The sequence below is a fragment of the Lagenorhynchus albirostris genome, chromosome 19, assembly GCF_949774975.1.
Source record: "Lagenorhynchus albirostris chromosome 19, mLagAlb1.1, whole genome shotgun sequence".
Classification (NCBI taxonomy): domain Eukaryota; kingdom Metazoa; phylum Chordata; class Mammalia; order Artiodactyla; family Delphinidae; genus Lagenorhynchus; species Lagenorhynchus albirostris.
This window is the reverse complement of record NC_083113.1, coordinates 53785902-53812349: the sequence shown is the minus strand read 5'-3', so window position 1 is coordinate 53812349 and position 26448 is coordinate 53785902. Positions and strand designations below refer to the sequence as shown.

Genomic DNA, 26448 nt, shown 5'->3' with positions numbered 1-26448 from the left:
TTTCCCAGGTGAGTTTATCACTCTACTCTCTCTGTTACACGCCTCTTATTTTTGCAGTGATCTCATTTAATAGACCAAGAACTCCTTGGGTGCAGGGGCCATCTTAGTTACCTGTGGATTCAAATACAGAGCTCAGTGCTTGGCACCCAGTAGGTGCAACTTCATTTCTTTCTTCTCTCTTGGGAGAACCACTTTTCATAGTTTAAAATCACCCAGGAAGATATTTTACACCAAAGATGCTCACATCAAAGTCAAGTCCCAGAAACTACCATCGCACTTTGCACATCAGAGGGAATTCAATCCGGGTTTCTAGGTGTGGATTAATTGGGAGCATGTCCTGGGGCAAGAAAGAGAGAGTTTACCTTTCAGCTAACAGGGTTACGGGCTGAGAGTAAATTATATGGTCTCTGCCATCTCTGGCCTCCTCTCCCTGCGACCAACTAGGGAAGGAGGAGGCGATTAAGGCACATTTGCTACCAACCTCAGAGACTGATAATTACATCCCCCCAATCAACTGGGGCTCTGACACGTGCAAAGGCAGGAGGGAGACATGTCTGGCCTGATAGAAAAGACAAAATTGAGCAAGGCCACCGTGCTGGGGGATGATGCTGGCGTTTCAAGAGTTCACTCAAACCAGGGGAGGCTTGTGGGCACAGGAGGTGGGCGGAGGGAGAGGGGCTGCCCGGGACTTACCACAATGATGTTTTCATGCTCTTGGGTAGTCAAGTTTGTGTTCTGAAGGATGAGCGGAGAGAGCAGGAGGAAAACAAAGCAAAACACACTATTAATAAAATGGAAATTGGGAAATTGGGACTGACACATACACACTACTATATATATATAAAGGAGAGAACTAATAAGGACCTACTATGTAGCACAGGGAACTCAATACTCTGTAATGGCCTATATGGGAAAAGAATCTAAAAAAGAGTGGATATAGGTACACGTATAACTGATTCGCTTTGTTGTACAGCAGAAACACATTTTAAATCAACTATACTCCAATAAAAATTAAATTAATAAATACAATGGCACATTTGCATCTCAAAGGTCCATGCAGTTTCAAATGCTTTCAGCCTCTCGGACAGAGGGCACTTGTCACTTTTTCTTAATTAAATAGATCAGAAGACCCTCAAAGGCAGGGTCGGAAGCAGGGGAAGGACGGCTTCGGGGCAGGAAGAATTGAGTTCCAAGTCCCTGTTTCACCACTGGAGTGACGTGACCTTGGACTAGTCACTTCTCAGTGAGACAGTTTCTTCTTCCGTAGATGGGGCTCCTCTTCGGGCTTAAACTCATGCTTGGCCCTCGTCATAGTGACACATGCCACTTGGAAGGCCAGAGGCAGCTTCATAATAAACATGTAAAGAAACAGACTTTCGGGCCTTGACTTTGTGCCAGGTAGTCTTTGGGGAGCAGCACATGGAATATTTCAGTGGTTCCCAAACTAGGTTCCCAGGGAACACTAGTGTTCCATGAGTTGGCCGAAGATGGTCTAGCTATGTTTAAATTCTAGCAATCAACTTGCAAAAATATTAAGCGGAATGGATTAAACTTGCTAAATTTCTAGGGTTTTTTTCTCCCCCCCACCCCCCACCCCGCCCTGCCATCTGGAATTTGCTTACACAGCTGGTACCTGTGACCACCATCCTGTGTATGCAAATGAGGATGCGAATGAGGTTGCAAATGAGGAAAGGGATGAATATGCAATAAGCAAGAGACAGTGAAAAAAACTCAGAAACAGCCGCTATTGTCTTTTTTGCTAGTGTCCTGGTGTGTTCTGCTCTGACCATCTGTCTCAGTGGACACAAGCTTTCACTGGTATCAACTCTTATTTCCTAACAGCCGTGTTTGCTGTTCATAAGGCACCTCCTCGTTGGGCAGTAAACCCCAAGATCGACCGTTCCCGGGTTCTAGAAAGAGCTCCACGGGCTGAACAGGTTTGAGAGGTACCTGTTAGCTGATGCATTTACACCAGCTACAAGTGGAAGAAAAGCTAGTGAGCTGTGGATTTCCTTTTGTCCAGTAAGCTGGCTGCCCAAGGGGGGAAGGCGGCACAGAACCAGGGTCAGTGCCTGAGCGCCACGAGCGGCCCGGTTCCCATGGAGACCGCCTGACTTATGTGCTTGGGGTCCAGGACATGCGGGAGGATGTCTTTTGGATTCTAACACCTTTTTCTTTTTGTGGATGCTGGTGTGGCTTGAGCACCCCGTTTATGACAGATTATTAAACACTAGCCATTTTTCAGCCGAGGGCAGAGGAAAGCCTGGCTTTGGTCTTTCCTACACACTACACCTAAGGCACTGTTGTCAGGGCTTTGCTACCCTCCTCCCACCCATTTCCTGTTCTTGGGATAGGTTCTATTATCCCAGTGACAGATGAGCAACCAGTGGCTCACCCGGGAGCACAGGTAACAGGTGGCGGAGTGGAGATCTGACCCCTGTCTGTCCTGTTCCAAAGCCTATACCGCCAACCACTGAGCTATACAGCTCAGTCCATGCGAGGGGAGGTTCCATCTTTCAGGCTGCCGTGGGAGCTCCGAAGGGACCAGCCATCCCTCACCACACCCATGCACCTTTCCTAGAAGAGCCTCTGGCAAACACAGGTGCCGTTTCTTTGCTCCCAGTCACCGGTGACGGCACATGGCACTCTGCAGGGAAACTTCTCTCCACTAAGGCCATTTCTGACCCGGGGTGGAGAGCTCTCACTAACAGCCACTGGCCTGGAGGGGACACTTGAATCCTGAAGCGAGCGGCCACTCCACACACTCAACCCAACAAAGGCCTGGGAGGGTGGGGATGCCAGCTTTAACAGGCCTGTCCTCCCCTTCCCTCCCTTGGGATCCTGCCCACCTTCTGGTCGCTTTGGTGATGCCTGGGGCCTCTTAGGAGGAGGCCTCAGGAACAGCTTACGTAAAGAGAACAGACAGGGAATCCAGTCCATACACAAAAAAGGGCAAGAAAGAGGGAGAGTTTGTTTTTCCACCCATCCCCTCTAGACATCTAGCTGAGGGTACTGAAGGTCAAGTTCACAGCCATCTCCCAGGATAACAGAAATGTGACCTGTTATCCATTGGTCCCTATACATCAGGCACAGTGCCAGGCACTGTATACATATTAGAGCATCCAATCCCGAATTCTGTGAAACGGGTGCTAATCTTAGCCCCAACTCATAGATGAAAAGAGCACTGAGAGATCCAGTACCCTGAGCAAGGCCAGGGAGCTCCTGAGAGGAGAACCGGGTCTTCCTCACTCTGCACACCTGCTCTTAACTGCCGTCCTTGGTGGCTGGGTCCCTCACTCACGAAAAAGTCTCTACCGATTCAGGTAATGTCACATTAGCTTTGCAGTTGGGCAGACCTGGGCCTGGGTCCTGCCTACCCCTCACCCAAGTGACCCTGGGCAGGCGACGTAACCCCTCGGAGCCTCCGTTTACATTTCCGTATGTTTTAATACTTACCTTGCAGGGTCGCTGGGAGACATGTAAAAGGACTGGTGTAAATGCCCGCCACTGTGACCGTCACAGAGAACGTGTTCAGAAAACGTCAGCATCGCTCAGGGAGGCGTTAGCCTCACTGGAGGGGACGCCACCTGGGCTGCGGCCCCAGCTCTGTCCCTCGCAAACAGCGCTCTTAGCAGTAAATTGGGGATAGCACGGACCCCTTGCCTGACTCACAGTTGGTGCACAGCAAATCCAAGCTCCCTCCTTATTTTTCCTTTAAATGCCTCTGTCTCTCTACCCTAGCGCTTGGGATCAGCTGACTTTGAGATCCATGATCTAAAGCCTCAGAAGTGATGCAAAGCCCACGAGCACGTGGTCACATGAAACATATCTGAGACGGACAAGAAATCCCTCCAGAGGTCGGCCACAGTGTCGTCTGCCACCTTCGCCATCGTCCTGACGACAAGCCTGATTTAATGACGGTGTGATGGCGGCTGAGACTGGTGGCGTTGATGGGGTGGGCGGTGCAGCTCTGCAGTAAGAGCTAGACAGCCTTAAGGTGAAACTCCCGGCCCCACTGCTTTCTCGGCAGGTCACTCGGTATCTCCGGGCCTCAGCTTTCCCATCTGTGAAATGGAGACAGCAAGGGCTGTCTCTCGGGGAGCGTGAGGATCAGATGGGATGCTGTGTGCGTGGCACCCGGCGCCTGCCCAGCATGTAGCAGGTGCTTCCTGAGGGCGAGCTGCTTCCCCTTCTCCAGATGAGAAGCCAGTCCCGGGCCTGCCGACAAGCCCTTCCCACTCAGGTGGGAAGCCTGGACTCGAGGCCGGGTGTACGGCACAGGCCTCAAATCCCAGACCTTGACCGTGATTCATTTCAGAGCCACGGTCTTTACTCTTCTGGGGGACGAGGCTGGTCTCCCACCCGAGGGCAGACACGTCCTCTGCTCCTTTGCCACCCACTTTCTACCTCTCGTTCCCACCTCCTCCCAGGGTGAGGGACCCTCTCTATTCAGCAGACATGGAAGGCCTGGGCCAGTTTCCTGGACCAACGGGCAGTGACCAGCCTGGGTCTGCAGAGAAAGCGGAGGTTCTAGGTAGCAGGGAACTTGTGCCGGAGTCCGAGGTGGGGGGGCTGGGAGAAGTCATCAAGGGCACCGGGGCAGCCAGAGAAGCAGGGGCCGCTCCCTGGGGAGAGGGACAGAGAGATAGCTCTGCCGGCCACGCATAGCTGAAACCAGGAGTCATCAACCCCAGTGTCCCTAGAGGGCCAGGCAGGCAAATAAATGAGAGAAGTATTAATATCTGTCAAGTGCTTAAAATAGTACTGGAGCACAGTAAACAGAGAGATGTTTCCGAGCACCCCTCGCCCTCCATCGGGCAGCCTAACTGACGGATTAAAGCCTCAGGTCCCACTGTCTTTCCTGCCAGAACGTAAGCTCTAGGAGGGCAGGGGACCATCTTCATCCAAGTGCGCAGAACAGCGCCTGGCACACGGCACACACTCAAAGTGTGGGGCTGCCTGGCAAAGCCGACGGCTCAGCTGGGCGGCACTAAGCAGCGAGCTGCAAAGTGCTGCTGGATTTTCCGACCGTTTTTAAAGAGAACCTGGAAATCCCTATTTTGTTGTGAAATCTCTCGACTTTTAATATCCTGTGTGAGTTGAAGGACAGCTATGGGCTGTGAGGGATGATTAGAGCGGAGAGCCATGTCTGCCTGGACCTCCAGTGCTGGCGGGGGACGGGGCGGGGGGAGACGGAGGCGGGCCCACGCCATGGGTATAGGAAGGGCAGTCTGGGGGCTTCACGGACGTGTTCCCGCTCAGGAACGAACTAGAGAATTCTAGCTGCCATCATCACCATCGCCAGCCCAGCTCGGGCCCAAGAGCAACACCCACCACGTCCTCCCTTGAATCCAGTCCTGGGGCACAGCAGGGTGGCAACCACTCTACCATCGTCCCTGGACGGCTCAGCTGGAAGCACCGGGGGCAAGCCTCCTCCTCAACTCCCTCGTGTTGCTGGGGGACCGCTCACCTCCTCCCGCAAAAGGGAGACAACACAGACTCAAATTCGATTCTGCTGCTTGGTACCGGGTGGTACTCAGCAGGTGTAAAGGAAGCCGACTTCAAAGTGGCGGGGGGTGCGTGGGTGGGGAATGGGATGGCACAGTGCGAAATCAAGCCACGGGGAAGCGTTACCTCTGAGAGCAGTTTCGAGACGATTTCCAGTGGGGCTTGGTTGATGGAGTCATCCTGCAGGGGGGACGTCAGGGCCATGTCCACCAGAGTTCGGATCTCCTTCAAGACGACTTCCCAACGGCTTGGGTTACTCAGGACTTTCTTGTATTTGTAAATCTTTTTCTGGTTGGGAGAGAAAAAGAGACCCACACGTGTTATTAACAGGCCAGGGGTGGAATATACAAGACGATCAAAGAATCAGATGTACTGGATGTGAAAGGCCCCACGTCTGGACCCCTCCCAGCCCCATCAGAATCCGACCCCCGAAGAAGGGACAGTCTTGCCCCAAGTCGAAGGCTGCATTTGCAGATAGTCAGGCCTCCTGAACGCTAGTAATTTCCACTCCTTTTCCAATGACATAAAAAAAAAAAGATGAAGCTATTTATCCTTCAGGTTATATCTTTTGCCAAACTTGTTCCCCAAGTATTCAAACGCAATCGGAGGGGAAGCATTCCGGGTCCACGAAGGCACTTTCTTTGCATTGGAGGCACTGTTTCTGCTCACCCTGACCCTAAGAGGTCCCCTTGGAGACTGTGCTCAGCTGGGAAACCTGACAGACAGGCTTGGGGCCTGGAATTCAGCTCCAGCCAGGTGGGGACCGAGCCCAGAATGGTCCTCAGCTTCCACCTGGGGAGTAAGATGGGCGCGTTCTCACCTCCGCATCCAAAGCTGGCGAGCGGCTGGGGCAGTGGCCGCGGCTCTGTCCATATGAGGCCGGGCTGGCTCCGCCCTCTGACATCATGGAAACAGAAGCCCTCTCTGAGGCCGAGGTCCCAGCCTGCGCTCCCCCGGCTCCGCAGTGGCCTGCCCCACTGCCGCCTGGCTTGCCTGGCCATCTCTCTCTCTAACTGGATAAACTTCATTAAGTGCTCTCTGCTCCTTGGGGAAAACCTAATTTTAATGCCACTGAGCCAGCAGCCAGCTGGGTGACATGTCACAATCTCTGAACCAAAGTCTGAATGAGGGCAGGAGGAGGTGAGGGTCCCCCACTGGCCCCGAGGCTCAAAGAGAAGCTTGTAGGCCACCAGTGTCTCCCCGACCACTTAGTTTCTGAGTTAAGAATTACAAAGGGTCTTGGAAGCCAAGGCCTAAAATGAAGCATTTGGGGGACAAATTCTGCATCCAACTGGGTAGTTCTCTGTGCTGAGTGAGGCGTGGTGGTGGAACAGGTGGTCGACTGTAGGATCAGACAGGCCTGGTTCTTCCCATAAAGTATTTCACCTACGGAGCCTCAGCCTCGTCTTCTGTAAATTATGCATGAAAATACCCTGTGGCCTCTTCCAATGTGGAACCCTTATAAATCCTGGACCCAGGTGGTCCCCTCTCTGTGAGGAGTTACAGTCAAAAGCGTAGTCCCAACAGCACAACCACATAACCCAAAGGGAACTCGCGATACTCAACCTGCCTCTTCTGAAAAACTTTAAAGGAATGAAATGGACAACGCTCAGTGACCCGGACAGCACCCCGTTTTTTCCTCCCATGTTTCTCCCACACTGCATGATGTTCTGGGGCCTCTTATTTGCTAATCATACCCCTGCGCCACCACCATCACCCGCTTAGTTAACTACACCTAAGCTTATTTCCCATAGTCATTCCAGATCTTTCTTATGTCAATCTCCACAGTCTGCCTCTCCCTCCTTCTCTCTCTCCTTCCACACACTCTGCCGGCCCCACTGCCTCCCTCCCTCTCTCCAAGCTTTTTTTTTTTTTTAACATCTTTATTGGAGTATAATTGCTTTACAATGGTGTGTTAGTTTCTGCTTTATAGCAAAGTGACTCAGTTGTACATATACATATGTTCCCATATCTCTTCCCTCTTGCTCCCTCCCTCCCACCCTCCCTATCCCACCCCTCCAGGCGGTCACAAAGCACCGAGCTGATCTCCTTGTGCTATGCAGCTGCTTCCCACTAGCTATCTATTTTACGTCTGGTAGTGTATACATGTCCATCCCGCTCTCTTGCTTTGTCACAGCTTACCCTTCCCCCTCCCCATATTCTCAAGTCCATTCTCTAGTAGGTCTGTGTCTTTATTCCTGTCTTACCCCTACGTTCTTCGTAACATTTTTTTTTCTTAAATTCCATATATATGTGTTAGCATACGGTATTTGTCTTTCTCTTTCTGACTTACTTCACTCTGTATGACAGACTCTAGGTCCATCCACCTCATTACAAATAGCTCAATTTCGTTTCTTTTTATGGCTGAGTAATATTCCATTGTATATATGTGCCACATCTTCTTTATCCATTCATCTGTCAATGGACACTTGGGTTGCTTTACATGTCTATTGTAAATAGAGCTGCAGTGAACATTGTGGTACATGACTCTTTTTGAATGCTGGTTTTCTCAGGGTATATGCCCAGTAGTGGGATTGCTGGGTCATATGGTAATTCTATTTGTAGTTTTTTTAATGAACCTCCATACTGTTCTCCATAGCGGCTGTACAATCTCCAAGCTTTTGACGTGAAGACAGCACAGTTTTCGTCAAGTAGGGAATGGGAAAGAGTAGAAACGTTTACTTGTCAATCATTTTAGATCCTATGAGGGCTGGAAGAAACGCATGGTAACTCCTGTTGGGGGTGGGTGTTCAGTGAATAATAAATACACTGTTGATGGAGACGATGGTGACAAGCAGTATTTGCTGAACTCCGTGACTTTCGTGATGAGGCGCACCTAGCCTCTTGAGGCTCCCCTGGGACCGTAACCAGCCTCCGTCCCAGTTACCTGACTGGTGTTGTGAGCCAGGAGCATGACCATGTCTATACAAATTCAAAGTGCCCCAAGTCTGAAGCGGTAGAGACACTTCCCAAGGCAAGAACCCGTCCCGTCCCCGAAGATGAACGCTCCTTTGAGTCCTAGACACTGCGGTTCTGCTCTGGGCCCAGAGGATTGCTTAATTTTTAAATGACCGTGAAATGGTCACAGAAACTCACCGTATACTCAGCCCCAAAGAAAACCACAAGGACGCACAGCCGTGCATTCCCACGGTAGATGCTAGACTGGAATACGGTCTGCACTTAAGCGCCCTCTCTCGTAATCAGCGGCAAGCTGTTTACTTTTGAAAGAATAATGACTTCACTCTTTTTGTGAAAACGAGGCATGCTCACTGTAAGAAATGTAAACCACACTGAAAAGCACAAAGAAGAGGATAAACGAAAAAAGGTCTCGAAAATCCCACAACCTAGAAATAGCCATCACTAACCTCTGGTGAGCACTGTTCCAGCTGGCCCTCAGTTAAACTTTGCCCGTGGGGGTGGGCGGCCGTGAGCTCGGCCCCTAAGTCCTCAGGACCCACCCTCGATGTCACCGAGACGGTGAGGCCCAGGTGAGAAGGCCCATCGGGCGCCGCCTGCCCCAGCGAGGCCCTTCACAGGCGCGCCCAGCCTCGGGCTCACAGACACAGCCCCCCTGACAGGCCGCGGAGGTCAACAGCTTTCCCACGAGCCCCTGCTTAAGGTGCGTCCCAAGGAGAGTGGTCACAGAGGCTGCACTCAAGACCAGAGGTTCCCAGGGGCTGACAAGGGCTAACGTTCAACGACCCACCAGGCACTGTGCAGAGCACTTCGGGGCATCATCTCACTCCACCCTCACAGTAACCCCAGGAGCTGGGGACCTGCCATGGGCCCTGGGAGCAGAACCGCAGACAAGGACCCGAGCGCAGATGGTTTATTTACTGGGGAGGTAATGGAGGACACGTCAGTGCAGGGGTGAGAGTGAGACTGGGAGAAGAAGGCAGTCAGTCACCGCCAGAGCATCATCAAGTGTTAGGACTGGGCAACAGGCAACGCCACCACTGTGGGGACAAGGCTGAGTCCTGAGGGGGCCTCTGGGAGACAGTGTGGATCACGCCCTAGAGTTGACCCACCCAAGGAGCAAGGAAGCGGCACTGTTTACCCACCAACTTCCTGGACTTCTGGCTGCCCTGCGCCCAGGCCAAAATGCTCCCACAGCCAGGAAAAGACGTGCCCCCAGGGCAGAGTCACCGTGTTTACAGTCTTCAGGGCAGAGCGATGCCAAGAGGTAGGGCGTCTGCAGCTTCTGCCCCAGGCTCTAGTTTCCTGTTTACACACAAGACTACCAGGGCCGGGAGGTGACATGACTTGCCCAAGGTCACACAGCTAGAAAGGGGCAATTCACAAGTACACACCGGCTCTGGTGGACCCCAGAGGTCTCCCTCTTTCCATTACATGGGTCAGGGCCAGCGCAGATGGTGGAGAGGAGGCGCAGGTTCACCAAGAGACACCGAGAGGAAGGCTGCAAGGACGCCTGACGGTCTGGGATGAGGGCTAGAACACGTCTCCAAGGCGCTGAGAGCTGGTGGGAGCAGCAGGGGGGCAGTGCAGCTGTGACACGGTGGTCATGGGGTGTGGGTAGGTGGCTGGCTCCCGGAAGAGGCTCTGAGCCCTGGCACAGGGCAGCCACAGGACAGAGGGAGGCCTGCCCAGGACCGTGGGGGCCTAGTCACTCTGCCTTGGGTGACAAATCGGCACATTTCATCCCAGGAGCTCTGCTGAGCTCATCTGGTGATGAATCACGGTGGGACTGGGTTGGGGATGCCTCTGGAACCCTGACACCCAGAAGCCCGGCCCTCAGCTTTGCCCTATGGTCCCTCCACTGAGCCCACGTCACCAGAAGGGCCGGGTGACCTCTTGCCGTGTCTGGAGTGGATGGGCTGCTGGACTCCTTTGACAGGAACCTCGCAACTGTCTCCCTGCTTGTTTTTGTGTAAGAAAGCCAAGAATGGTCTCACATTTTTTTTTTTAAGGGTTGTTCAGGGGAGAAAACCAACAACAAAACAAGAATACGCAACAGAATCAAATGTAGCCCACAAAGCCCCAAACATTTGCTGTCTGGACCTTTAAAGAAAAAGTGTGCTAACCCATGGCTGGAAAGGTCGAACCCCACCCAGCCAAGGAGTAACAGCACGACGCAGCTCAAGATCAGGGGCCATCAGGGGAACACAGGTTCAAACCATAAAGAGCTACTGCTCCACACCCACTAGGCTGGCTGGAACCAAAAGACAGGTATCTCCAAGTGTTGACAAGGATGAGGAGAAAATGGGATCCTTGTGCATTGCTGCTGGGAATGTAAATCAGTACAGCACCACTGGAAAACAGGTTGACACTTTCTTAACTCATTAAACATAAATTTATCATGTGACCCAGCAACTCTGTTCCTAGAAATCTACTCAAGAGAAAAACAGACTCTACATAAAGACATGTACGTGAATGTCCACAGCAGCATTATTCATAACAGCTCCAAAGTGGAAACAACCCACATGTCCATTAGCTGATGACTGGATAAGCAAGACATGGTATATCCAGACAATGGAATAGTACTTGGCAGTAAAAAGGATGGAAACACTCGTATGTGCTACAAATATGGATGAATCTCACAAATATGCTAAGTGAAAGAAGCCAGATGCAACAGACTTACTGGAGGATTCCTTTTATAGGAAACGTCTAGAAAAGGCAAATTTAGAGAGACAGAAAGTGGAACGGTTATTGCCTGGAGTTGGGAGGTGGCAACAGGGATTATTAGGCTGCAAACAGATATGAGGGCGTTTTTAGATGATGGAAATACTCTAAAACTGCATTGTGATGGTCACATAACCCTATAAATCTACTAAAATCATTGAATCATTCACTTACAATACGTGAATTTTATGCCATGTAAATTACACCTTCATTAAGGTGTTAAAGAAAAAAATCCCAACCCAGGTAGGTGGAGGACATCAAAAAAAAAGTCAGAGGCAGTATGGCTTCGTGGTTAAGAGTGCAGGTTTTGCAATCAGCAGAATTCAGTTCAAATCTAAGCTCTACTTCATCTACCCATCCACCTATTCACTTATCCATCCATCCATCCATCCGTCCATCCACCCATCCACTCATCCATCCATCCATTTATCTAATCATCCAATAACAGTTACTGGGAACCGTCTAGTATGCTGTGGCAAGTACTGAGTTAAGTCCTAAGGATACCAGTGATGAGCAAAGCAGACAGATCCCAGTGCTCGTGGAACTTACAGCGTATTACTGACACCCTACTTTCCTCGTCTGCAACGTGGGATGAGAACAACCACTATCAAAGGCTTGCCATGCCCATTCCATGAGATGATATGTATAAACACTTAGCCCTGTTCCTCGCAAAACAGCAGCGCTCATTCTTATCACCCACCAAGTCCTGTGGGTGAGTGATCCAGAGCAGGCAGGACTCAGGAGGGCTCCCGGCATCTGTGACTAAGCCCCACCCGCTCCCGAAACAACAGAGCCAGCAGGAAGAGCCAGCCGCTCCTCCACTGCAGTCTTCGCCCTCTGCTTATCAGGAAGGGGGCGTTACCTGGGCAACATCCGCCATCTCTCCAGCAAATGCTGCTATACCGCAGAGACAACCACAGACGCCCGGGTTCCCCGGCCTGGGAAAGTGGAGCCCGTCGGCTCCTCCACGGGAGACAAGCCGTCCCCGGGCAGGCGCCCCTCTCCAGGAGAGGTGTGACTCAGAATGTGCGGGCACCACGCCTCCCGCTGACGGGGCGGCTGCTCTGCCGCTTGCTGCAGCCTCCGAAGCTCGGGCTCACGCAAGCACGCATGCTCCCCCCACCCGTCATCAAAGGAGAGGGCGCTCCTGGAGCCAATGAGAAAAAGGAGCCCGGCGGGAGCTGGGCTGGCTGTGACAACTTCTTTCCAGGGGGTGTCCCAAAGCTGTGCTGCCCGGCACGAGAGCCAGCAGTCCCGTGTGGCTACTTACACTGAACCTAATTAAAATGAAATACGACTGAAAATTCAGCGCCTCAGTCCCACTAGCCGCATGCCAGCGGCTGGACAGCCACACGTGGCTAGAGGCTGCCACACTGGACAGTGCAAATAGAGAACATTTTCATCACTGCAGAAAGTTCTATTGGGCAGGCTGTCCTAAAGTCTTAGCATGCCCCAGAGGACCAGTGACGTGCTCGTTGCCTCTCCCATCACTCAGGCAACGCCTATTTGCTGGGGCCAGTATGTGAGCGGCACGCTGCCCATCTCCTCCAACTTTCCCTCCAAGGCCTGCAGGGGCTGTCCCCAGATGTCCTCTGCACACCCAGGGAGAATGACCAAGTGGTTGACTTCTTTGGCTTCCCTGATTCCTAGACGGGGGGGGGGGGGGCCTCTGACCTCCTCATTCCCTCAAGACTCACTTGGGGCTATGGAGGAGTGCGCCAGGTAACTCACCACCTCTGCCAACCCAGTGTGCTTCTGGGGCCCACTTATAAAAATTCTCACAACGACCCAACAGTGTGAGCAGTATAATTAACTTCATTTTACAGATAAGAAGTCTGAGGCTGAGAGAGGTTAAGTCAAGGCGCTAGTAAGAGCCAGAGCTGGAGCTGGGACCCAGGTAGAGCCGGATCCTGAGTCCCCGACCACCGTGCCACTCTGAGAGGCACACCTGAGTGCTTTCTCTGCCTTGATCGATGCTGCTGCCTCCTGCTGAAACGAACAAGAAGCCCTTTAAATTGGAGGGCTGAGCCCAGGGGCAATTCCAGACTGGCTGCAGCCGGGCGTCTGGATGACATCTGCCTGGAAAGCCGGGTCCCGGGGAGATGGGCAATTTGTTTGAAAAAGGGGGAAGAGCATGGCACTCTGCCCCCTAAGTGCCCACTGGAGACGGTCTTCCTGCAGTCATTACTGCTTCCAAGGAAACAGCAGAAACTCGGGCACAGTGTCCTGCTCATCGTCTCTGGAGCATCGCCTGGTTGCCTGGGCAACCATGCATCTGGCTGGTGAGGAGATGTACTGGTCTTGGTGCCAGGCTTGCAGCTGGGTACCACATCCTACCTGGCTCTTAGGGCCTGCTGCAACCTTGGCAAAATCCAATCATCCCACGGATCTGACTGACTGCACTGAGAAAATTTTAGGTGGCTGTTTTCCTCACTGAGCTCTGGCCCCTTGGGGACAGGGATAATGCCTTGTCTGTTTCTTTACTGTTCTGTGTGGTGGCTGGAACCGCTGAGGGCACATGGAAGGTGCTCTCAGTATTTGTCAAAGGGAGGAGAATAAGAATCAGAAATAATGGTTGGGCTTCCCGGGTGGCACAGTGGTTAAGAATCCGCCTGCCAATGCAGGCGACACGGGTTCGAGCCCTGGTCTGGGAAGATCCCACATGCCGCGGAGCAACTAAGCCTGTGCACCACAACTACTGAGCCTGCGCTCTAGAGCCCGCGAGCCACAGCTACTGAGCCCGCGAGCCACAACTACTGAGCCTGCGCGCCTACAGCCCGTGCTCCACAAGAGAAGCCACCGCAGTGAGAAGCCCGCGCACCAAAGAGAAGCCCTGCAACAAAGAGCAGCCCCCGCTCGCCACAACTAGAGAAAGCCCGCGTGCAGCAACAAAGACCCAACACAGCCAAAAATAAATAAAATTTAAAAAATGACACCTGTTCTTGAAAGAAAGAAAGAAAGAAAGAACGGCCAACATGTAGGAAGGGCTTCCACTGTTGTCAGCTACTACACCGAATCCTTTAACCCTCCCAGCCCACGGCAAACACATGAACTACCTGCAGGGGGAGCTTGTTAAAAGGCAGATTCTAACTCGGTAGAGCTGGATGGGGCCTGGGAGTCTGCACTTTCCAGTAGTTTCCAGATAAGAGAGATGCTCTTGAACCCAACCCCAGGTGCCTCGTCTGTTCCTCCCTAGGAGGCATGCTTGCTCTGCACCCATGATACAGAGAAGGGGGCAGTGAGGGAGTGATACCTTGCCTGCGGTCACACAGCTGGTGTTGCGAGCTATGTTCCCCAAAATACTATGTCCAAGTCCTATAACCGCTGGTATCTGTGGATGTGACCTTATTTGGAAATAGGTCTTTACAGAGGCCATCAAGTGAAGGTGAGGTCATGCTGGATTAGGGTGGGTCCTTATAAAAAGACCAGGGGAAGACACACACATACACAGGGAGAGAAGCTAGGTGAAGGTGGAGGCAGAGACTGAAGCAACGCCTCTACCAGCCAAGGGACGCCAAGGAGTGTAGCAACCACCAGAAGCTGCAAGAGGCCGGGAGGGAACCTCCCTTAGAGTCTCTGGAGGGAGCATGGCCCTGCCAACACCTTGATTTTGGACCTCTGGCCCCAGAACTGTGAGCGGTTACATTTCTGTTGTTTTCAGCCACCCAGTTTGTGGTACTTTGTTATGGGAAACCCACACAGCTGGTGAGCAGCAAAGCAAGGCAGACCCCAGGGAGCCTGGCTCCTGGTCACCCTGCTGGTCCGCTTCAGCCCTTCGAGCTGACCCTTCCCATCCTTTTATTTTATGGAGGTGGCAGCCGGGGCCCCTGCTCTCAGCGGCTTCTCCCAGCTTACCCTCGGCTTGGAATTGGTTAGGTTTTCTCTTGCTGGGGAAGACCTGACCTCCTGTCTCCTCTTGTTCCCTCAGGGTTGGAAAAGCTGGCGTCCATGCTTGACGCCTGCCTCCAGCCCATCACCCGAGCGCAGAAGCCCCTGGTCCTGTGCTGCCTGCACACCTGGGCGCCTGCACCATCACTAATGCCATGAGGAGCCGCCTGGACACCCAGAGAAGCTGCAGAGGGAATTCCAAGGAGGATTCGGGAGGACGTCAGCACAGGGCTGGCTTAGGGTCCTCGGCAAAGAGTCATGAGGTGGGCTCTGGCTCAGAGTAAACACAGCCCGCTTTCCTTTTATTTTTTTTTTTAATTGAAGTATAGTTGATTTAGAATGTTTCAGATGTATAGCAAAGTGATTCAGTTATATATATATGATATATATATATATTTCCAGATTCTTTTCCATTATAGGTTATTACAAGATATTGAATATAGTTCCCTGTGCTATACAGTAGGTCCTTGTTTATTTATTTTTTATATAGTAGTGTGTATATGTTAATCCCAAATTCCCAATTTATCCTCCCCACCCCTTTCCCTGTGGTAACCATGTCTGTGAGTCTGTTTGTTTTGTAAATAAGTTTATTTGTATCTTTTTTTTTTAAGATTCCACATATAAGTAATATCGTATGATATCTGTCTTTCCTTGTCTGACTTACTTCACTTACTATGATGATCTCTAGGTCCATCTATGTTGCTGCAAGTGACATTATTTCATTTGTTTTTATGGCTGAGTGATATTCCATTGTATATATGTATCACACCTTCTTTATCCATTCCTCTGTCAATGGACGTTGAGGTTGCTTCCTTGTCTCGGCTATTGGAAACAGAGCTGCTGTGAACATTGGGGCGCATGTATTTTTTCTAATTAGAGTTTTCGTCTTTTCTGGATATATGCCCTGGAGTGGGATCGCTGGATCATTGTTGGTTCTATTTTTAGTTTTTTGAGGAACCCTCCTACTGTTCTCCATACTGGCTGTACCAATTTACGTTTCCACCAAGAGTGTAGGAAGGTTCCCTTTTCTCCACACCCTCTCCAGCATTTCTCTTTCTTTTTTTTTTTTTTTTTGCGGTACGCGGGCCTCTCACTGCTGTGGCCTCTCCCGTTGCGGAGCACAGGCTCCAGACGCGCAGACTCAGCGGCCATGGCTCACGGGCCGAGCCCCTCTGCGGCATGTGGGATCTTCCCCGGACCGGGGCACGAACCCGCGGCAGGTGGACTCTCAACCACTGCGCCACCAGGGAAGCCCTCTCTTTCCTTTCATGAGGTTTACACATCTGCCCATGGTTGGCAACCCCCATTACGCCAGCTGACAGCCCAGGGTTTCCTACAGCCGGGCACTGCACTAAACTCATCCCAGAACAACTGTCCCAGGGTTCTCAATCCTGGCTACGCATAAGAACTATTTGGGAGGCTTAACAACATTCCAATAACAGAGTCCAACCCCAGGCCAATCCCACTCGGCGGCTGCTGTGGGCAGGGCGGAGCCGAGGCATCTGGCTCTTTGGCCACTGGTATATTTTAAAGTACATCTGAACACCAATGGGCACAACAACATTATTCACAATTGCCAAAAGGTGGAGGCAACTCAAGTGTCCACCGACAGGTGAACGGATATGTGGGCTATGGATACAAAGGATTATTCAGCCATGAAAAGGAAGGGGATTCTGACACCTGCCACAACATGGGTGAACCTTGAGCACATCATGCAAGTGAAATAAAAGCCAGTCACAAAAAGACAGACACGGTAGTTTCCGTTCACAGGAGGCAATACCTAGAGCCATCCGATTCATAGAGACAGAAAGTAGACGGAACGTAGAACGCGGGTTGCCAGGAGCTGGGGGAGTGGGGAGGGGGAGTCCGTGTTTAACAGGGATGGAGTTTCAGTTGTGCAAGATGAAAACGTTCCAGAGAAGGCTGGTGGAGGTGGCTGTACAGTGTGAGTGCACTGAACGCCGCAGAACTGAACGCTTAAATCTCCAGGTGACTTGAGCCTGCAGCTAGAGGTCAGCCCCGGTGTCCAGTCTAAGGTGGCAGATGCGACCCCTGCACGCCGTACAGACGCGAGACCCCAACAGTAACCTGCTCCGGGTCAAAGCGGCTGTCTGAACCAGGACCCCTCCTCAGGGTCACCTCATTGTCCTGAGTCATGGTCAATGAAGAGACCGTGAGCTGCAATACATAGGTACAGCCCTGGACCTGCTCTCAGCTTCTGGAAATGCTCTCCTGTCTCCACATGGCCTAACCTCAGGGGCTGGGGAATGGGCAGTGCCCAGGGCGGGGCTGCACGCACCTTCCGGCCTGGTCACAGCCCTCTAGGGAGGCTGGGGGCTCCCCAGTCGTGCTCAGCACACCTGGCGCTACACCCTCACTGCCTTTGCTCACATGCCTCCACCCTTGTCAACTCCTGGGGTGCTCAGAGGCTCAGTCACGACCCTGCTGTGGCCCTCAGGTGTGTGCAGAGTGGCGCACCTCTGCATGCGGACCTCTGCTGCTAATAAGCTGTGCAGCCTCAGGCAAATCATATCACCTGTCTGAACCTTAGTTTCCTCATCTGTAAAATGGGGATGATAGTCGCGCCTGCCTCTTGCGGCTGTTGACAAGATTAAATGTGATATTTCATGCTGAATCTTATAGATGCTCAATAAATGGTAGCTACTCAGTCAGTAGGACATCGATGAAAGACAGTTAACTGCTGAGAAAAAATAAAGGTGACTAGAAACCCCTAAGTGCCCATTGATAGGGAAATGCCTGAACAAACTACAGCCACATGCAGCATCACACCAGACAGCAGTTAAAAGGAACAAAGGCAAGCCAACAGACCTGCCACGGATTCCACCCCCACGAACCGTGTTAAGTGTAGAAGCAAACACACACACGTGTATGTATATATTTACATGCCTACGCTGCACATACATGGGTGGGGAGGGGAGGACCAAAGAGGGGGCTGAGGAAGAGAGCTTCAGCTCTACCTGAAATGTTTCAAACTGTTGCAGGAAGCCATAGCCGTGTATTATACATTAATTTAAAAGAAATAAAATTCCCAGGATTACTTCATTTTTGAAATGATACGTGTTCACTGGAAAACCAGAATAGTACAGAACGGTGTCCAGGAAGGGAGTAATAAAGTGCGCAACAGCTCAAGGTGTGGGCTCACCGCCTGCACATCTGTATGCGGGTGACCATCGCTCCACAGATTCTCTTTCTGTGCACATGCATACCCCTGCCATAAAAGTGTACATAAATTTAGCCCATATCGCACGTGTTGGCTTTTTTGTTTTTAATTTATTTTTGGCTGCGTTGGGTCTTTGTTGCTGCGTGCGGGCTTTCTCTAGTTGCGGCGAGCGGGGGCTACTGTTCGTTGCCGTGCGCGGGCTTCTCATTGCAGTGGCTTCTCCTGTTGCAGAGCACAGGCTCTGGGCGCGTGGGCTCCCGTAGTTGTGGCACGTGGGCTCAGTAGTTGTGGCTCGCGGAATCTAGAGCGCAGGCTCAGTAGCTGTGGTGCGCGGGCTTAGTTGCTCCGCGGCATGTGGGATCTTCCCGGACCAGGGCTCGAACCCGTGTCCCCTGCATTGGCAGGTGGATTCTTAACCACTGCGCCACCAGGGCAGTCCCTGTTGGCTTGTTTTTTAACCTCACCTCTGCCTCCCCTGCATCTCCCCCACCCCAGAATCCATGCTAAAAACAAACCATATGGTTGGCAAACATTTTCTGTAAAAGGGTCAGGTAATAAAGATTACAGGCTTTTCTGGCCACACTCTGCTGTTGTAGCACAAATGGGTGGGGCTGGGTCCCCCCAAACCTCTTATTTACAAAACCAGGCAGTGAGCCTGATAGTCTGTCCACCCCCGTACATATCAATTCACATATTCCTCCACGGCCATACGTTAATCAAATGCAAATATAGAGAGAGATTTTCTTTGGTCCTTAGCCTTTGTTTTGTTTTACGAAAAGGGCATCACATTATACGTGGATCTCTGCATCTTGCTTTTTCTCTCTTAACACCTGGAAGTGGCCCCATGTCAATCAGTATAGATGTTCCCATGCTGTGTGTTTTTATAAGCCACCTGAAATATCACCGGGCAAAGGTAGCATATACGTCTAGAAAATGAAAAATCAAGCCAACAGGAGTCCTCTCGCCTGACCTCAGCCTTCTGTTCAGATCCTCTGGGAGGTCTTTCTGGCAGCAGCCATCGGGCGCCGTGACCGCCATACATCAGTGACCGGGCGCATCCCTGACCAGACAATCTGCGTCAAAGAGCTCTTCTCCAGGGGCCACTGCCTGCCCTGAGGCGGCCCCCTTGGTCCAACACGTACTTCCACGGTTCCCGAGATCAAAGCCACCCCCCCCCCCGCCAGCCTCTCACATACCCCGAGACGTGTCCTGATTCTCCTTAATTGTAAACTCGACCCAAGGTGTGGGTGAGACCCCATCTTTAACAGAATGTTTAAGGAGATCCTATTATTTTCCTGTAATGATTTTGCCAATGACGTTAGTGGTGCCGGGAACCCCGTGCAGAGCTGAACCACATCCTGAAGGGCACAGTGGGGGCCACCTGCTAATCAATAGCAGGAAAGGCTGTTTTCTGAGGAAACACCCCCGATGGCTAGCAACTCACCAAATAAATTAAAAAATGCAAATAAGGTACCAGAGGCTGCTTTTCCTCTGCCGTGCGGAGGAGGCCGGCCCCAGCGGGTTTGGCTGCGCTTAAGGGCAGAGGACAGCACAGGGCTGTTGCCCTTGGGTCCGATAAAGGGAAACCTCTACCCCAAATAAGGAGTTCTCCGGATTGGCTTCAGACGGTAGCATCTCAACAGGGGCCTCCGCTGTTTATTTGACTAACAACTTTATCTACTGCTCGCAGCACTTCAAAGGCATCCGATCCGTTCATCCCTTTGTGTGGGAAGACTCTAGTCCTTGTCGGGCTGCCGCCTCTGGGCTGGAGCCATGGCTCCTGCCACAAGCCGCCTTAATTTACGAGCACCCTGGAAAAGGGTCCAGTTCCCTAATTAATTCACCCGCAGCGGATCGTCAAGGGGTGTGCCCAGGCAGGCAATGAGGGTGCGCTTGCATCAGCGTGGGGCGTACTCCTGCCTTCACTAGCGGGGGTCTTGTGGGGAGGCAGGATGCACCAGGGGCTGTTCCTTCCTTGCTGAGGAAGGCCCCTCAGACAGGCCCAGGGCATGGTCAAGACAGAGTCCAGGGGTGGGACCTGGGAGGCATTCACGGCGGTCAAGTCCGAGTTGCCCGCACAAGTGGAGGAGAGGCTGGCAGAGCAATGCAAGAGCCCTTCCTGCTTGATCGCAAGCCGAGAGGGACCCAGCAACAGGGCCTAAGGGACACAGAGGAGGCTCAGGCCTGGGTCTGAAATTCTGGCTCAGATACAGGGGAAAGTTATTTACTCTGAGTCAGTTTTCGGGTCTGCAAAATGGGGACGCAATCCTACCTCCCAGGGACTCTGTATAGACTAAAATAGGGCAGCAGATGAAGTGGCTGGAAAACAGTCGGCACTCAATAAACATCTGCTGCTCTTTCCCCTTTCTTCTTTTTTTAAAAATTTTATTTGTTTGTTTATTTCTTTTTTGGCCACGTTGGGTCTTAGTTGCGGCACGCGGGGTCTTTCGCTGCGGTGCGCGGGCTCTTCATTGTGGCGCACGAGCTTCTCCCTAGTTGTGCCGTGCGGGTTTTCTCTCTCTAGTTGTGGCGCACGGGCTCCAGGGCACGCGGGCTCTCTAGTTGAGGTGTGTGGGCTTAGTTGCCCCGCGGCATGTGGGATCTTAGTTTCCCGACCAGGGATCGAACCCACGTCCCCCCTCATTGGAAGGCGGATTCTTTACCACTGGACCACCAGGGAAGTCCCATCTTTCCCCTTTCTTTAAGCTACTGCAGTGGCTCTCCGACTGTGCTGTGTATCAGAATCACTTGGAGGGCATGGAAAACACACCTTGCTACACTCTCCTCCCCCACTTTCCAGTTTATAAGACAGAAGATCTGCATTCCTAGTAAGTTTCCAGGCTACGTTGAGGCTGCTGGTCTGGGAACCCCACTTTGAGAACCACTGAGCTACAGTTCGGAACCCCCGGGGTCCATCGTGACGGAGAGGCCTCTGAGGAAATAAAGACCATCCCTGATGGAAAGTTCAACGCAGGTGCTGACAAAGGCTTCGAGAGCCAACAGATGCCAATGGTCTGCTCCAGCCTGCCACCTTCGGCCATTGCTCAGCTGGCCCTTGGTCTCCTGGGGGCGCTTTTCAGGGTCCACGCACTCTCGGACGTCTGTTCCAGCCCAGAGGGCAGATTCGGCCCACTCTGCCAAAGGGTCTTATCCACGCATCTGCTTGGTCCCCACTGTTTCTCCAGCTCCCACCCGGACACAGACCACCGGGGCCTCCTGCCGCCAAGGTCAGCAGGCTCCGTCCGGGTGGCGTTAGCACCCTGGACAGGGGCGGGCTCTCTGTCCATTTCAGAGCCTTCTGCAAAACCATCCTTGGGGTCTCAGAGGGACAAGGGCCATGGGACTTCCGCCCTTGTCTCCCGATCAATTAGCCTCTCTCCCAAACCCCTTTCCATCCAGAGAGTTGGCTGCCCACTGGGTATTTTCTGATGGCCGGGAGAGGTGAGGACCTAATCCCTCTGTGGGGACAGGCACTGCTCTTTTCAGAGGCTCTGTTTGGCCTTCTCTCTGAGCCAACAGGCGGGCAGGAGCCTTGGAGGCAAACCCAGAACGGCAGGCCACCCTCCCCTCCGAGGCCGGCCCCGCCCCCCGCATGGCCCCCCGAGAGCTGCCCAGCATCCCCGGCTTGCTGCCCACCACCCAGCTGCGGAAGGGACCTGCAGACTCCTGTAGAACAGAAGGTCTTCCTGGTCAAGAGATTGTCTCTCATTTATGTTTTTTGTTTGTTTTTGCGGTACGCGGGCCTCTCACTGCTGTGGCCTCTCCCGTTGCAGAGCACAGGCTCCGGACGCGCAGGCTCAGTGGCCATGGCTCAGGGGCCCAGCCGCTCCACGGCACGTGGGATCTTCCCGGACCAGGGCACGAACCCGTGTCCCCTGCATCAGCAGGCGGACTCTCAACCACTGCGCCACCAGGGAAGCCCCCATTTATGTTTTAAAGACTTATTTGAAGAAAGAGAAAGGCACAAAAAAATTTTTGCCTTAAAGGGCTGGAAACAAGTTCACCCGCAAAACGTTTACGTGGAAAACTTCCTTGTGTGGTGCGGTGACTCATCAGCCCCGTCAAAGTGTGCGTGGGATGACACGCTGAAGCCCTGGGCCCCCTCCTCGTCTGGGAAAGAAAAACAACCCACAGATGCCCTTCTTTCCTGACTGTTTGGAGAGTCGGCTGCCACCCGTCCCTCCTGAGGCCCAGGGAAGGCCGTCATGCAGGGGGCACTGGGGTGTCTAATGTCTCCAAGCCCGGTGCTGGGGCAGCAGGGGGCAGGGAAAGGCCTGGGGTCCCAGGGACGTGGTGCAAACCCAGCTCCCCTGCTTCCTGCCCTGCGGCCCGGACAGGTCATTCCACTTGGGGCCCCTGGGCTCCATGTTCTTGACCTTTTGAGTGGGATGGTTAGAGGGATCCAAAGGGGTGAGGATTAGGTACAAGGTGCCTCTCACTGCCTCTGGCCGGTGGACGGCGGGCACTCAGCAATGCCTGTCCTTTCCCGCAGAAACTCAGCTTCTCAACAGTAAAAACCGAAAGATCTAAAGTCCCACCTGGCTTGACGCTTGTCTGAATGAAATACTACAAAACCGTAAAAAGAAATGAAGTAGATCTGAACGTGCTGTATGAGCTCGTGTATGAGCTCAAGCACGATACGTAATCAAAGGGTAAAGGACCGAGGAACACCCAGTGTGGATAATAAAACCTGTGTGGTGTTTTAAAAGGAATTTTCATAAAACCTTCTGAAGGGCCCCATGAGACTAACAGGACTGCCTTTGGGAAAATGGAGTGGAGGGAGGAGAGACTATGCATTTTACACCCTTCTAGAGTTTTTAGAATTACCGAGTACATGCATAACTCACTGGTCTTAGATGCTAACAGCGGATATCTGGGGAGTGAGGGATTGGCTGGAAAAGGCGGCAGGAGGGAACTGTCCTGGGTGACAGGAACCTGGATGGTGGTGATTCAGGTGACTACAACAGTCAAAACTCAGCAGACCCAAAAGATAAATGGGTGCATTTTGTTATGTCTCCATTCTAGCTCCATTTATTTTTAAACTTAAAAAGTGTTAACAAAGGTTTATGGACAGTGGGAAATTTTTTTAGTTTTCTTTGTCCTTTTCACTATTAAAAGAAAATCTTAATACATGCAATTTTAAATGTCTCACCTTAGTACTCTTGCATACCCCTGGTAGGTGTATAAATTGGTTTGGACCACTTTGGAAAACTGTTGGGCAGCATCCACCAGAGGGGACCCTCTGCTTGCCCTACGGCCCGTGCTCCGAAGGCTGTAAACATACGTTCACCAGGAGACATGTTTATAATGGTTCTATTCATAGTAGCTCCCACCTGGAAGTATCTGTCCATTAACAGAATGAACAAATTAATAGTCTATATTCATTTAGCAGAATGCTATGGAGCAAAGCAAATGAATAAATTACCGCTACACAGGATATTATATATTGCATAGGTAAATCTTACAAACATAATTTTGAGCCGAAGGAGCCAGGCACGGAAGAGTTCAGCCTGTACGATTCCATTTACGTGAAGTTCAGGTTCGTGCGAGACTACTCCATGCTGCTGGAAGGCAGGAGAGTGGTTTCCTGTGCTGGGGGCGGTGGGGCAGGGGGGTTGGCAGGGACTGGAGGGCCTGGGGCGGGGGCGGGGGGCACCAGGGAGGTGGTCATGCTCTGTGTCTTGATCTGCGTGGTTACACAGGTTGATTCTGCGAGAATTTGTGAGAATTCATCCAGCAGCACTCTTTTGATCTATGCACTTTTCTACATGTATGTTATCCCTTGAAAAGTTTATTTAAAAACCAGACCAGAGGACTTCCCTGGTGGCGCAGTGGTTAAGAATCCGCCTGCCAGTGCAGGGGACACGGGTTCGAGCCCTAGTCCGGGAAGATCCCACATGCCGCGGAGCAGCTAAGCCCACGCGCCACAACTACTGAGCCTCTGCGCCAGAGCCCGCGAGCCACAACTACTGAGCCCACGTGCCACAACTACCAAAGCCCGCGCGCCCAGAGCCTGCGTACCGCAACAAAGAGAAGCCCCCGCTCGCTGCAACTAGAGAAAGCCCGCGCGCAGCAACGAAGACCCAACGCAGCCAAAAATAAATAAATAAATTTATCAAAACAACACCAATGAAACAGACCAAAGCGCCCCATGTCTATTCCAAAGAGAGCTCTGGTTGGGGAAAGTGGAGACTACTGCAAGGGCTTAACGCCCATCTGGGGCTTCCTGGCCTCTGTGGGCTCAGACACAGGGCTACGCTGCCCACACCCGCAACCTCTCCAGGCCTGAGATGGCGTCTCCTCCCACCAGGATAAGGGGGTTGGGCTCGGAGACCCACCACCCCGGGTTCAAATCCCAGCTCTGCCTGGTTCTAGCTATGGACAAGCCCCTTTGCCCTCTCAGCTCCTCCTTCAAGATGGGCCTGACTTTGAGAAGACTGCAAGAGAGCACACATCAGAGCCCCCCGCACAGCTCCTGAAGCTAGTAGGTACCTAGTAAGTGTTCTCTCCGTGTACTGTAAAGAAAACCCAGGAGAGCGTGAGCTCTCCTCCCCAGGCCGTCCTGCCCTCTGCCACTTGTTAGTTTCAAACCCCGAAGCTTCCTTTGTTATTAGTTACAGGGTCCCCGATGACCCACCGAGGGCCGTGAGCTGTGGCTGGGAGTCGCTGGAGGCTGGACTGTGGTCCTCCCCGAGGGACTGGCAGCCTGGGCCCCATGGCCTCCCTCGAGTTCCGTTGACCACAGGTGCAGAAGTGGCCTGGCTGGACTCACCTCTGTGAGGGCCTCTGCTCTCGGGGGCCTGGCTCTGCCACCAGCTGCACCTCCCGCTGAGGGCCCCCCCAGAAGTCCTGGACTGTGACGGGCCCCCTGCCTCATGGGGAGAGCCCCTCATTTCACAGTTCTCTGTGGGATCCCTCTGATCCCTCATAGGAAGTCACAAAGCCCTCTGACCAAGTGCCAGAAATCAATCTGGATGGAATTCCTGCCTTTTCGACCTGGAGGAAGCAGACCTGTGGCCGGGCCTGTAAAAGGACCGAGGGCAACTCCCGCCCTCCTTGCCCTGCTTCCCTGATTTACCTTCCTGCTCAGAGGCGGGACGGCTGACACTCATGACCTTCCCAGGCAGCGGAGAAGAGGAAGCTCAGCAAAGGCTCCCGTGAAAAAGCCCCAAGGAGACACAGGCCAGAACTGACAGGACTGGACGTGGCTTCCCAGTAATACTCAAATTCCACAGGTCCAGGAGGTCACTAAAGCGGGTGTGGTGGGTGTTCGCCTCCTCTGTCAACTCAGGTTGACCAGCAGGTACTATGTGGAGAAGAGTTCAGTGACTGATTAGTGATGCATGTCATGGGGCTCACTGGAGGTTGATGGCACGCGCGCTATACATGTGCCCCCTTCCTTCTAGAGCCCTGTCCTTTGGAGCCTTTCTACGCAAAGGGAAAGAGGCCTTGATCACTAAAGAAGAAGAATTAACATTGATCCAATACTTATTCACATGGCAGGTGCCGTTCTAAGCTCTTTACTGCGACTAACCCATTTAACTCTCACAGGAACATAACAAGCTTGGTCCTATCATGACCCCCACTTTATTCAGGAGGAAAAAGAGGCCCACAGAGGAAAGCAGCTAGTCCAGGGTCACAGAGCCCGTGGGCAGTAGAGCCAGGATTTGAACTCACGCAGTGTGGCCCAGAGCTCTCCCCTTAGGCATTACAGAAATTTTTCTTTGGGGAGCAAATTGGCAGTATGTGGAAAGAGTCACACACACAAAAACACCCCTACTCTCTGCCTGGTAACCACTGTTGTGGAAACCTGCCCTAAAACGTAGTTCAAAAGAAGCAAAAGCTTGGCTATAGGTGACAGTCGTGACTGCATTATCTATAACCGAGAAAAACGGGAACAGTGCAAATGCCCAAAAGCAGGTCCTTCGGTCAATTTTTTTTTATTAATGTTATTTTGATTTATTTTGCAGAAGACATAATCCATCTGTATGTATATACATATATATGTATATATATTTTTTTTCTTTTTTTTCTTTTTTTAAAATTTACCTTTGGTCAATTATGTCACGACCTCTCTACAGACGTGACGGACATAGGCTGAAACGTTTAAGCTGCAGCGTTAATGCTGGCAGGACTGTCTGCACGCCTGGCCACAGCTGCCAAAAGGTCCATGCAAAGGTGGACGAAAGCTGGAAGGGCATTTGCAGGAGTAAAATCCACCCTCAGGTGGG

The 26448-nt window shown here is 52.2% G+C and overlaps 1 protein-coding gene across 3 annotated transcripts in view; it reads right to left on the bottom strand.

The window, feature by feature from the left end:
• The window catches only part of CMIP (c-Maf inducing protein), a 264562-nt gene that overhangs the window by 44998 nt on the left and 193116 nt on the right, over positions 1 to 26448 (bottom strand). For all 3 annotated transcript variants that reach the window (XM_060131647.1, XM_060131648.1, XM_060131646.1), the window contains 2 exons: positions 5635 to 5796; positions 694 to 735 (listed from right to left, as the gene is read on the bottom strand). In XM_060131647.1, the coding sequence (XP_059987630.1) occupies positions 694 to 735; positions 5635 to 5796 (204 nt within the window). The remainder of the gene's footprint in view (positions 1 to 693; positions 736 to 5634; positions 5797 to 26448) is intronic.